The sequence below is a fragment of the Salvelinus alpinus genome, chromosome 5 (assembly GCF_045679555.1).
Source record: "Salvelinus alpinus chromosome 5, SLU_Salpinus.1, whole genome shotgun sequence".
Taxonomy (NCBI): domain Eukaryota; kingdom Metazoa; phylum Chordata; class Actinopteri; order Salmoniformes; family Salmonidae; genus Salvelinus; species Salvelinus alpinus.
Genome location: NC_092090.1, coordinates 21,678,924 through 21,692,706, shown reverse-complemented (window position 1 = coordinate 21,692,706; position 13,783 = coordinate 21,678,924). Strand labels below are relative to the sequence as shown.

General features: G+C 43.4%; 1 protein-coding gene across 1 annotated transcript in view; it reads left to right on the top strand.

Annotated features, from left to right (window-relative positions):
* The first annotated feature begins 2,693 nt into the window (after window positions 1-2,693).
* iqgap1 (IQ motif containing GTPase activating protein 1) overlaps window positions 2,694-13,783 on the top strand; it is a 58,923-nt gene continuing 47,833 nt past the window's right edge. The window contains exons 1-2 of the mRNA XM_071400967.1: window positions 2,694-2,947; window positions 5,157-5,259. Of these exons, the coding sequence (XP_071257068.1) occupies window positions 2,902-2,947; window positions 5,157-5,259 (149 nt within the window). The 5' untranslated portion in view covers window positions 2,694-2,901. The remainder of the gene's footprint in view (window positions 2,948-5,156; window positions 5,260-13,783) is intronic.

Sequence of the window (13,783 nt, the reverse complement as noted above, 5' to 3'; positions counted from 1 at the left end):
AAAACTCAGTAGTCTTAGAACAGCGGTTACCAAATGTTGGGTAGAGACAAATAGGCTGTGGCTGATACCGTTTGAGTCTAAGCTTACATCGGAGTACTGGCTAGAAATATTGGTTTTGTTTACTTGGGTCTGGGTCACTAGAAAAGTGAAGAAGTATAGGTGGGTCACAGAACCGAACGCTCAGAAGAAACACTCACCTTCTAAACTCAGCAAAAAAAGAAACGTCCTCTCACTGTCAACCGCGTTTATTTTCAGAAAACTTAACATGTGTAAATATTTGTATGAACATAACATGATTCAACAACTGAGACATAAACTGAACAAGTTCCACAGACATGTGACTAACAGAAATTGAATAATGTGTCCCTGAACAAAGGGGGGTCAAAATCAAAAGGAACAGTCAGTATATGGTGTGGCTTCATTAAGTACTGCAATGCATCTCCTCATGGACTGCACCAGATTTGCCAGTTCTTGCTGTGAGATGTTACCCCACTCTTCCACCAAGGCACCTGCAAGTTCCCGGACATTTCTGGCCCTAGCCCTCACCCTCCGATCCAACAGGTCCCAGACGTGCTCAATGGGATTGAGATCCGGGCTCTTCGCTGGCCATGGCAGAACACTGACATTCCTGTCTTGCAGGAAATCACGCACAGAATGAGCAATATAGCTGATGGCATTGTCATGCTGGAGGGTCATGTCAGGATGAGCCTGCAGGAAGGGTACCAAATGAGGGAGGAGGATGTCTTCCCTGTAACGCACAGCGTTGAGATTGCCTGCAGTGACAACAAGCTCAGTCCGATGATGCTGTGACACACTGCCCCAGACCATGACGGACCCTCCACCTCCAAATTGATCCCGCTCCAGAGTACAGGCCTCGATGTAACGCTCATTCCTTCGACGATAAACGCGAATCAGACCATCACCCCTGGTCAGATAAAACCGCGACTAGTCAGTGAAGAGCACTTTTAGCCAGTCCTGTCTGGTACAGCGATGGTGGGTTTGTGCCCATAGGCGACGTCGTTGCCGGTGATGTCTGGTGAGGACCTGCCTTACAACAGGCCTACAAGCCCTCAGTCCAGCCTCTCTCAGCCTATTGCGGACAGTCTGAGCACTGATGGAGGGATTGTGCGTTCCTGGTGTAACTCGGGCAGTTGTTGTTGCCATCCTATACTTGTCCCGCAGGTGTGATGTTTGGATGTACCGATCCTGTGCAGGTGTTGTTACACGTGGTCTGTCATTGCGAGGACAATCAGTTGTCCGTCCTGTGTCCCTGGAGCGCTGTTTTAGGCATCTCACAGTACGGACATTGCAAGTTATTGCCCTGGTCCACCCACACAGACAGCGTTGTGAAGAAGGCGCAGCAGCGCCTCTTCAACCTCAAGAGGGTGAAGAAATTTGGCTTGTCACCAAAAGCACTCACAAACTTCTACAGATGCACAATCGAGAGCATCCTGTCGGGCTGTATCACCGCCTGGTACGGCAACTGCTCCGCCCACAACCGTAAGGCTCTCCAGAGGGTAGTGAGGTCTGCACAACGCATCACTGGGGGAAAACTACCTGCCCTCCAGGACACCTACACCACCCGATGTCACAGGAAGGCCATAAAGATCATCAAGGACAACAACCACCCGAGCCACTGCCTGTTCACCCTGCTCTCATCCAGAAGGCGAGGTCAGTACAGGTGCATCAAAGCAAGGACCGAGAGACTGAAAAACAGCTTCTATCTCAAGGCCATCAGACTGTTAAACAGCCACCACTAACATTGAGTGGCTGCTGCCAACATCTGACTCAACTCCAGCTCACTTTAATAATGGAATTGATGGAAATTGATCAAAAATGTATCACTAGCCACTTTAAACTATGCCACTTTTATGTTTACATACCCTACATTACTCATCTCATATGTATATACTGTACTCGATACCATCTACTGCATCTTGCCTATGCCGTTCTGTACCATCACTCATTCATATATCTTTATGTACATATTCTTTATCCCTTTACACTTGTCTGTATAATGTAGTAGTTGTGGAATTGTTAGGTTGGATTACTCGTTGGTTATTACTGCATTGTCGGAACTAGAAGCACAAGCATTTTGCTACACTCGCATTAACATCTGCTAACCATGTGTATGTGACTTATAAAATTTGATTTGATTTGATTTGGCCACATCTGCAGTCCTCATGCCTCCTTGCAGCATGCATAGGGCACATTCACGAAGATGACCAGGGACCCTGGGCATCTTTCTTTTGATGTTTATCAGAGTCAGTAGAAAGGCCTCTTTAGTGTCCTAAGTTTTCATAACTGTGACCTTAATTGCCTACCGTCTGTAAGCTGTTAGTGTCTTAACGACCATTCCACAGGTGCATGTTCATTAATTGTTTATGTTTATTGAACAAGCATGGGAAACAGTGTTTAAACCCTTTACAATGAAGATCTGTGAATTTATTTGGATTTTTACGATTTATCTTTGAAAGACAGGGTCCTGAAAAAGGGACGTTTGTTTTTTGGCTGAGTTTAATCAGTGTCGGGTCAATTTCACCATACAATGCGTAGCGTGCCTTTAGGAAGGTTATTTCAGTGCCTCTTATCAGCAGAGGGCGCTGCGCCTGCAGTTTCGTCAAGTGGCTGCTGATGGGTGTTTCCTCGAACGCATACTTTAGGATTTAGGAAGGAACACACACCCCGGTGACATCAGTTAGGTTTGAAGAAGAAAAAAAGTCTCAGCTCTCGACTCAAACCGTGCAGTGGTTCAACAAGGGGGCCGAGAGCGCCTTCCCGACTTTTTCAATTATATAGCCCGCAAAGAGAACTGGACGAAACTGTAGGCTTTCATCTCAACTACTATAATTTGACCTCGTCAACCCGGGGAGTGAGGATTATAACATTTATTCAGAGAATATGTCAACCTCAGACGAGGCAGACGGGCTTCGGCCGAGATATGGGTGTGAGTATCTAAAAACTTTTCCTGTTCGCTCACCTTGGGATCATATTTTACCTCCGTTTACAGAAGTTTAACAATTAGTTAATTGTTTTAATCAACACATTTTCACAGGCGTTTTTTCTTCTTTCTATCTATATTCATATGTTTGACTTTGGTTAGACTTTTGACAGCGTGGTAGGTAGGCTCGGACTTCCGCGTTTTCATCTACATCGGCTACAATATTGCAATTTTACGTGGCTACATCGAATTAAATTAGCCTACATTGAATTTGGTCGATGCAATCCGGGGTCCTTGGGACGTCATTGAAGTAATAGTTTCAAATGGTTAGGTTTAGTCAAGGGTAAAGGTAGGGGTTAAAGTAGGGACGTCTATGGTAGGATCCCGTATAGCACCAACTCATTGAATTTTGACATGTTTGCATTTTTCACAGTAAAGGATAAGGCGCCACATTTGTTTTCTTATAGGGAATCTGAAGTAACAAGACGATGCAATAGTTGACTGGTTTACCTGGTCGATTCATTGGAATCTATTGATGGTCTATTGATATGTGAACTAGTAGCCCCGTCATTGATCTTAATAAAAACTTTTACATTCGGATATTGTCTTTTTCAATTGTATTTTATAAAATAATGATATCATTTTTGTATTGGTTTACATCTGTGATTTTATGCACTTTGAAATGATTCTGTAATGAAAAGTGCTTTACAGATGTAATTTGTTATTAGTGAACTAGACTTACCTGAGGCAGTCAGTAGCCTTGGCCTAAGTGGGAACCATACCACTGTACTTGCTGGCTTGTCAACTGCTTTCAAGATTACTGCCACTGTAAATTACCAAGTTGTTTGATAAATTTACTCGGCTAATAAATGAGATTAAGGCCGCTCAATAATAATCATTTTAATCATAGTCAGTAGAATAAAACCCCACAATAAAATCCTGGAAATTGTAAGTGACAATTTTTAGACTTTTCCATTCTCTAATGGTCACGTAGCCTAGGTTATAATTGATATGACCGTTATTCAGAAGGCCTAGACATCACCAGAAGGAGCCTGAAACAATTAGCTCTTGTAATGCGAGTGCTCATGCGCACTTGTTTTCTCTCCCTCCCAGCTCTAAAAAGATATTTTCAGCAACATTACCATGCAGGTCTCTGTAGCCCAGGCCAGTGGATCCCAACCAGGGGAACTTAGACCCCTGGTGGTACTTGGCCTATCCACAGGGGGTACTTGAGTAGACTCATGAGACCATGGGTCTACAGGTAAAATGCACATGACGGGGTACTTCAGGGGTACTCCTGGCAGAGAGAAATTCAGTTGGTTGTACAGAAACTGAAAAATGTTGGGAACCAGCGGGCTAGGCCCTAGCCTAGACCACAGAACTGTGAGCTACGAGCTTTGTTTACCTGCAGAATAGGTTCGATTTATTACTGTCTCTTCCGAGTTCTTTGAAAGAACGCCCATGCATTTCATTTGGCATATTTGCTGGATCACTTGAAGTGATAAGACATTTTCCACAGAAATGAAAAAATGTCACGCTGGAGATGTTTAAACAAAGTTTGCATAGGCTAGCCTACATTTACCTGGCCTACATTTAGCTAGCCTGCATTTAGCTGGCCTGCATTTAGCTGGCCTACATTTACCTGGCCTACATTTACCTGGCCTGCATTTACCTGGCCTACATTTAGCTACTGTGTAGTGAGTGACTAAAGCTAAGTTGGCCTCCCCGATCAGTAACCCTTGAACCATCTCGTTATGTGGAACTGGTGGTGAGGCCAAGATGTAACCAGACTGGGAGGGGATGGAGTAGCATAGCACTGAGGACAGTTCAACATGACAACTGAGCTGAATCAGCCTGTCAATGAATGAATAATGATTTCTTGAGACTGTTTACATCTTTGTGCTTACGATGGCGGCCAACACGACTATGTCAGTTGTGATATTCAGGATGGATGGGACAGTCTCTACCCCTCCTACATGCAGAATGAGAGAAGTCTCTGTCTCACTGTTCATTTGAAGGTTCTTGCATTTTATTTTGTTTATCTTCCCTACTTGTTTGTGTGTGTCTGCTAATCTGTGTGTGTTTACTATAAATCTGAGTGTGAGCTAGACTCAACTCAGTGTGTGTACTGTGTATGTTTGTAAATGGAGTATTTCTTGTACAGCTATGCTGTTATGAGAGAGCTAGTATTCACCCTGTGAGTGTTGTTTTCCAGCCGTTCTGGATGGTGTGGAGCGACTCACAGCAGAGGAGATGGACGAGAGGAGGCAGCAGAACATGGCCTACGAATACCTCTGTCATCTTGAGGAGGCGAAACGGTAAGAGTGTGTGTTTTTCATTAGTTGGTAATTGCCTTTTCTTTTGGCTGGTATAAAAATGAATAAAAGCAGACCAATACAAATTCTGCCGGATATGTACCTGGGGAGACTTCAACCCGCAGTAGGAAGGGAAATGGCTCTCACCACAGCCCGTGAAGGACAGAGAATGCAAATAGTCTGCCATTGATCCACACTTCCAATGTGAGAGAATACAGAAGTGTTCTTGGAGTCTGGGGCCCTATAAGGAAACAGGGGCCCTGTTTCATATTCTAGCTCCAGTGTTGCATCTCAACTATTGCATTGGTGTTTGTTGTAATTGCTGGCATGGGCTTTACATCAGTGTGTTTCATAACGTGGGTGAACTACTCCCTATCGGACTTCCGTGTTCAGACTTTAATTGCCTTATTCTTTTTTGAGGAACAGATAGTTGGAATTCTCACATACTGCTGAGATCAACAATGGTTGACAATGTGATCTTGAATAGAAAAGCTTAAGTGTTGTAGATTAAAACAAGGTTTAATGAACGATCATGCAAGGTAAAAGTGTGTGTGCATGTGAATATCCTTGTTCCATTCCAGCACCTGAATACCTGTTGTGCTGGCCTGTACAAATGTCAGTATTTTATGAAACGTTGACTTCTGTAAGGTTAGACATGTTTTTATGTCCATTTCAGTCATAGTGCTCCCTAGTTATCACATTTCATATCATTTTTGGACTGCCTTATTTGGGGGTCATTATCGCTCTGCTATGTGTATTAGCAACCCCTCTGAGGTTGAGGATTTTGTATGTGTGTTGAAACCTGCTTGCAATGCTGCAGTTTTCACATTGGATGTGCTGTTTACTTTCTCCCTGTATAACATGCGGTACCAGAACTAACATGCTATACTCATTCATTAATACCTGCTCACTGTCATGTGATGTTTGATATTGTAGAAGTATTGAAAAGAAAAGTGTGTTTTGTCTGTTGTGGTGATCAGGCCTACAGGTTAATGATGCCTGAAGTAGCTAGTGGCCTAGGTTTTGAGAGGACTCTGACACACACCCATCCCCTAGGTCCCCCAGTGGACTCACACACTCAGAAGAGGAAGGAGTGAACGAGACAGGAAGTGACTAAGTCTCTGAGTTTAGTATATTGCGCTGTTGCCACAGAAACCCCTGGCCGTCATAGCAACGGGTTCCGGTGTGAGTGTTTGTTTGACTGTATGTTTTGAAGATAAAATGGCAGTGGTACGATGGTCTCTTGGGTCTTCTCTTCTCTTCCTCCTCTCCTGTGTTTTAGCACTGTCTACTAGTTCTCCAAACATGGCTTGACAAATATATTGCTAAAGAGTTGAGAAGAGCCTTATGTCATGGTTAGCCTAGGCCCTATGTTAAGTCTACATAGAGCGTTTTCCAAACACCTCTGAAGTTGTCTGTGGTAGTTGTCGACCGATTATGAATTTTCAACGCCGATACCGATTTATTGGAGGACAAAAAAAAGCCGATACCAATTAATCGGCCGATTTAAAATATTAATAAAATTATTATAAAAAAAACAGTTTGTAATAATGACAATTACAACAATACTGAATGAACACTTATTTTAACTTAATATAATACATCAATAAAATCACTTAAGCCTCAAATAAGTAATGGAACGTGTTCAATTTGGTTTAAATAATGCAAAAACAAAGTGTTGGAGAAGAAAGTAAAAGTGCAATATGTGCCATGTAAGAAAGCTAACGTTTATGTTCCTTGCTCAGAACATGAGAACATATGAAAACTGGTGGTTCCTTTTAACATGAGTCTTCAGGTAAGGTAAGAAGTTTTAGGTTGTAGTTATTATAGGAATTATAGGACAATTTCTCTCTATACCATTTGTATTTCATATACCTTTGACTATTGGATGTTCTTATAGGCACTTTAGTATTGCCAGTGTAACAGTATAGCTTCCGTCCCTCTCCTTGCTCCTACCTGGGCTCGAACGAGGACACATCGACAACAGCCACCCTCAAAGCAGCGTTACCCATGCAGAGCAAGGGGAACAACTACTCCAAGTCTCAGAGCGAGTGACGTTTGAAATGCTATTAGCGTGCACCCCGCTGACTAGCTAACCATTTCACATCGGTTACACCAGCCTTATCTCGCGAGTTGATAGGCTTGAAGTCATAAACAGCAGAGCTGCTGGCAAAACGCACGAAAGCGCTGGTTGAATGAATGCTTACGAGCCTGCTGGTGCCTACCATCGCTCAGTCAGACTGCTCTATCAAATCATAGACTTAATTATAACATAACACACAGAAATACGAGCCTTTGGTCATTAATATGGTCGAATCCGGAAACTATCATCTCGAAAACAAAATGTTTATTCTTTCAGTGAAATACGGAACCGTTCCTTCCGTATTTTATCTAACGGGTGGCATCCATAAGTCTAAATATTCCTGTTAACATTGAAGGTTGTGCAATGTTATGTCATAATTACGTAAAATTCTGGCAAATTAGACTGCCCAAACTGTTGCATATACACTGACTCTGCGTGCAATGAACGCAAGAGAAGTGACAATTTCACCTGGTTAATATTGCCTGCTAACCTGGATTTCTTTTAGCTAAATATGCAGGTTTAAAAAATATATACTTCTGTGTATTGATTTTAAGAAAGGCATTGATGTTTATGGTTAGGTACACGTTGGAGCAACGACAGTCCTTTTTCGCGAATGCGCACTGCATCGATTATCTGCAACGCAGGACACGCTAGATAAACTAGTAATATCATCAACCATGTGTAGTTAACTAGTGATTATGATTGATTGTTTTTTATAAGATAAGTTTAATGCTAGCTAGCAACTTACCATGGCTTCTTACTGTAGTCGCGTAACAGGCGGGCTCCTTGTGAGGCAGGTGGTTAGAGCGTTGGACTAGTTAACCGTAAGGTTGCAAGACTGAATCCCTGAGCTGATAAGGTAAAAATCTGTCGTTCTGCCCCTGAACAAGGCAGTTAACCTACCGTTCCTAGGCCGTCATTGAAAATAAGAATTTGTTCTTAACTGACTTGCCTAGTTAAATAAAGGTGTAAAAAAAAAAAAAATCGGTCGACCTCTAGTCTGTGGTTCTCATGCAGTTCCGTCCCTACAGTATCTTTAGCAGATGAGGTATCGCTAGCTGGTTAGCCTAGCACCAGAATGAGCGTTGTGCGGTGACGTCACCCTGCCTGAGAATTAAAGTAGTGTCACCCTTGCTCAACCAAGACTATAGTTTGTTGTAGCGATTGGTTAGAAGTTAGAACGCTGCTAAGTGAGTGTGAATTGTGATGTTCTGTGAAGTGCAGAAAGTCCCACGTTGACTCCCAGGACAGAGACTGGACTTACTGTTATATATAATGAGACTCTTGATACATCCAGCTCCTGATAGGTAGGTGCTTGTTGTTGTACAGTGTCAGGCTGGGGAGACCGTTGTGTTCCAAATGGCAACCCAGCCCATAGGGCTCTGGTCAAAAGTAGCGCACTATGTAGTGCACTAATGTAGGGAATATGGTGCCATTTGGGACACTCGTAGAGAGAGCGAGAAAGTGTCAGGTGAAGGAGAGCGGCAGACAGGCAGCCAGGTGAGAACTATTAGCTTGTGAACACCTCAGCCTGGAGGCATGGAATGCTTGGAGCTAATGCTCATGAACGTGATGTGTGGTATGACGGGAATGGTTCTCAGACAGATACACAGATATGCACACACTGTGTATGTGGACATGTGAGTAATTACTCTCTCTCTCTCTCTCTCTTTCTCTCTCATGTCTCTCTCTCTTTCTCTCTCATATATGCAAATAAGGCCTTTGCGTTATCTGTACCAATCATTTCCATGCATTGCAGTGTTTAGTTCTATAGCTGTCACTTCTGTCTGTAGATTATGATGGTATCAGAGGAGATATTTGAATTGCTCATCTCTCACTGACTATTTGAGTAATTTCCTAGGTGGCCAATGACAAATGACCAATAGATGTAGACATACTGTGTGTGAAATAGGCCTACAGTTGCTGAAGTAAGGTTGCAGGTTTTTTGAAGAGTTGTTCAGGACTTTGATTCAGGAGTACAGTACTACTGTTTGTTCTTCTCTCTATGACACAACAACCATGTGAACCTGTTTTTTTCCTCTACAACTTCTGTCTTCTTAGTCTCCTTCTCTCCCTTTCTCTCTCTGTGGGAATGGACTTTCCTGCATGTTATTTATTGGTTTACACGAGGGGCTGGCTGAGCTTTCTCTGCCTCCAATTCAATCTGATACTACATCTGGAGAGAGTATTTAGCAGTCAGCTTCTAGGGTGAAGTGGTGAAGATGCTCTGTAAGAGGGTTCCTCTTGGATATAAAGAAAAGATGGCTGATGCCTAACGTTAGTCAGTTGTACAACTGAATGCATTCAACAGTAATGTCTTCCTCATTTCACCCAACCCCTCTGAATCAGAGAGGTGTGGCGGGATGCCTTAATCCACGTCCACATCATCGGCTCCCAAGGGGCGGTTGTTGTTGTTTGGGGTTAACTTGTTCAAGGGCAGAAGGGCCTTGCTGGCTCGGGGATTTGAACAAGCAACCTTTTGTGTTTCTGTCCTAACACTCGTAACCAACGCTCTGACCTCTAGGCAACCTGTGACCAGAATACCATATCATTAGTTATGTTAGTCTGTATAGACATGACAAATAGATACTTACAGTTCAACTGTACACATGCTACAATAGCACAACTAAACTACATTGAACAAAAACAAAGCTAATTGAAATGTGCACTTGTTTAAGGCTCCACCTACTGCTTCCGCTCAGTGTGTTCATTATTACTAGTGTCTGATTGTCCCAGCCTGGTATGGGGACATGCAACATCAGGTGGCAGTTGGAAGGTGGGTGAAATCTGAAGACAACACTAAGTTCTGGTCTTGTCAGGTTTTGATTGGGTCGTGTTCACTAGGCACCAAATGGAAGAAAACGTATTGAAACAGGGAGGGATCAACATGGACTTGTCCAATAAGAAATTTTCATTTTAGTTTTCAGTTTAAAAATGTTTGTTGTGCCCTAATGAACACAACCTTGGTAAACCAGCTCCTAACCCTGAATTGAAGATCTTCCCTCTGTCATCTTAAGCCTGTAAGCTGGCCCTGTGAACTGACAGCCTAACATTTTCATACTTTTTATTATGTACTTGTGACTGTGGGAAAGTGTAAGATGAGGACCAGTTTTCCTTCCCCTTTTTGTGTGCGTGTGTGTTTAGCCTACCCATGCACCCTCTATATGAATCAGCAGTAATTGGGGAGGAGGGGCCTACCTCTTAACATTTAAGGAGAGGTTTGGATAGCTGGTACATGAGACTACTGGGAGATCTACCCTGTATATACCTGACCTAGCAGCACAGACCAACGCTGTACCAGAGAGATATACAACTGAGAGAGAGATCTTTCCTTAGTACATCTCAGAAAACGATGTAGTGCTCTAAATCCTCCTCCCTTCACTACAGTATACTCACTCCACAACCACACTTTATTTACCACCTTATTTCTGTGTTATTTCGCTCAAGCCGCTGCTCCCCTCTGTGGTGAAGAGTTGGTGCCTGGTGCTCGTACACAAAACGGGTCTTTTTAGAGCGAGGGCAGGACACACACACACACACACACACACACACAGCTCCAGCCAACCATGTCTTCCCATAACTCTGCTGGGGCTAGGTCCCTTCTGTGTGTTGCGTACTGCCCTCCTGCTGAGTCCAATGTACATAGGTCTTTGATACCCTATTGATTCTAGAGGGTTAAATGCACCGTCTTGCAGGCATGTGCAAGAACATCAATACACACTATTGTATTGTCTACTGCTATTTGGCTTTCATCTGCTAGTGTTTACATGTAATGAACATACAGCTAACCACTAAGCTGCATGTTATGTTTCATCTGCCAGTGTTTACATGTAATGAACATACAGCTAACCACTAAGCTGCATGTTATGTTTCATCTGCCAGTGTTTACATGTAATGAACATACAGCTAACCACTAAGCTGCATGTTATGTTTCATCTGCCAGTGTTTACATGTAATGAACATACAGCTAACCACTAAGCAGCATGTTATGCTCTCATGAATATATTTTCAATTGTTTGTTTTAGTGAGTTAGTGTAAACCAACGGATTCATTTTAGGTCTGCTGTGAAAGGGCCTGTAACTACAGTATGTAACTGTGTAGTTAGAGCCTGCTGTGTTTGACAGAGCTATGTGGAGAAGTATTGGTGAATGGAGGGATGTGTTTAGTGGCAGTATCACATTTATTTATATAGCCCTTCTTACATCAGCTGATATCTCAGTGCTATACAGAAACCCAGCCTAAAACCCCAAACAGCAAGCAATGCAGGTGTTCAAGCACGGTGGCTAGGAAAAACTCCCTAGAAAGGCCAAAACCTAGGAAGAAACCTAGAGAGGAACCATGCTATGAGGGGTGGCCAGTCCTCTTCTGGCTGTGCTGGGTGGGGATTATAACAGAACATGGCCAAGATGTTCAAATGACCAGCATGGTCAAATAATAATAATCACAGTAGTTGTCGAGGGTGCAACAAGTCAGCACCTCAGGAGTAAATGTCAGTTGGCTTTTAATAGCCGATCATTGAGAGTATCTCTACCTCTCCTGCTGTCTCTAGAGAGTTGAAAACAGCACGTCCGGTGAACAGGTCAGGGTACCATAGCCGCTGGCAGAACAGTTGAAACTGGAGCAGCAGCACGGCCAGGTGGACTGGGGACAGCAAGGAGGCATCATGCCAGGTAGTCCTGAGGCATGGTCCTAGGGCTTAGGTCCTCCGAGAGAGAGAGAATTAGAGAGAGCATAGTTAAATTCACACAGGACACCGGATAAGACAGGAGAAGTACTCCAGATATAACAGACTGACCCTAGCCCCCCGACACATAAACTACTGCAGCATAAATACTGGAGGCTGAGACGAGGGGTCAGGAGACACTGTGGCCCCATCCGATGATACCCCCAGACAGGGCCAAACAGGCAGGATATAACCCCACCCAGTTTGCCAAAGCACAGCCCCCACACCACTAGAGGGATATCTTCAACCACCAACTTACCATCCTGAGACAAGGCCGAGTATAGCCCACAAAGATCTCCGTCACGGCACAACCCAAGGGGGGCGCCAACCCAGACAGGAAGATCACGTCAGTGACTCAACCCACTCAAGTGACGCACCCCTCCTAGGGACGGCATGGAAGAGCACCAGTAAGCCAGTAACTCAGCCCCTGTAATAGGGTTAGAGGCAGAGAATCCCAGGAGAGGAAGAGAAGACGTGTAGAGTGAATGTGTGTTAAATCAGACCTTTCTGAGTTACTGTATTTCTTGAGCGCTCTCCATCTAATCTTCCCTCTTCTCTAGTTCTACAGTATAGTTGTTGCAACGTGTTATGGAACCCCGGCCGTCAACATAAGAAATGTGCTCATATGCCCTCATTCCTTCCCTCGATGCCTCCATCTCTTTACACCGCCTTCCCTTCTCTCTAGTTGTACAGTCATTTTATCGCTCTCCCTCCCTCCATTTACCTCTCCCCTCTTCTCTCTGAACAGTATATTCTTCTTCTCTCTCTGTGTACAGTATGTTTGTTTCATCCTTCCATGTGAGAAACAAATTAGAATATTTTAATGAACTACAGTAGCTTAGCTGTACTAAACCACCAATCAACAAGAGACACACAACATAGTTGCATGCAGGTAGTGAATGCAGTGAATATCCCAGGTCTCTGGCTGTTGCCATGAAGTCTACAGTGCTTAATGTCCAATACTTTCTCACACACTCTGAAATCAGGGTTGTTCATTTAGGCACCAAACGGAAGAAAACACTCAAACAGGGAAGGGACTTATTTGACTTGTCCAATAAGAAACGTACATTTTTATTTTCCAGTGCATAACATTTTGAAACGTTTTGCTATGTTCCCTAATTAGTGCTGAGTGATTCACTGAAATTGCTGTACATCTTCAGTTTTTAAACCACGAATTCACCAACGTTGCTTCAGTAATTAGAATTCCATCTTGTCAATTAATTTTTTTTTTTACCAAACCGACCTCAAAAGTAACTAATCGCTCAGCACAATTTTTGTATTTTTTATTTAACCAGGTAGGCCAGTTGAGAACAAGTTCTCATTTACAACTGCGACCTGGCCAAGATAAAGCAAAGCAGTGCGACCAAAAACAACTGAGTTACACATGGGATAAACAAATGTACAGTCAATAACACAATAGAAAATCTGTATACAGTGTGTGCAAATGAGGTAAGGCAATAAATAGGCCATAATGGTGAAGTAATTACAATTGAGCAATTAACACTGGAGTGATAGATGTGCAAGTAGAAATACTGGTGTGCAAAAGAGCAGCAAACAAAATAAATAAAAATATGGGGATGAGGTAGGTAGTTGGTTGGATGGGCTATTTACAGATGGGCTGTGGGCAGCTGTAGCGATGAGGTAGGTAGTTGGTTGGATGGGCTATTTACAGATGGGCTGTGGGCAGCTGTAGCGATCGGAAAGCTGCTCTGACAGCCGAT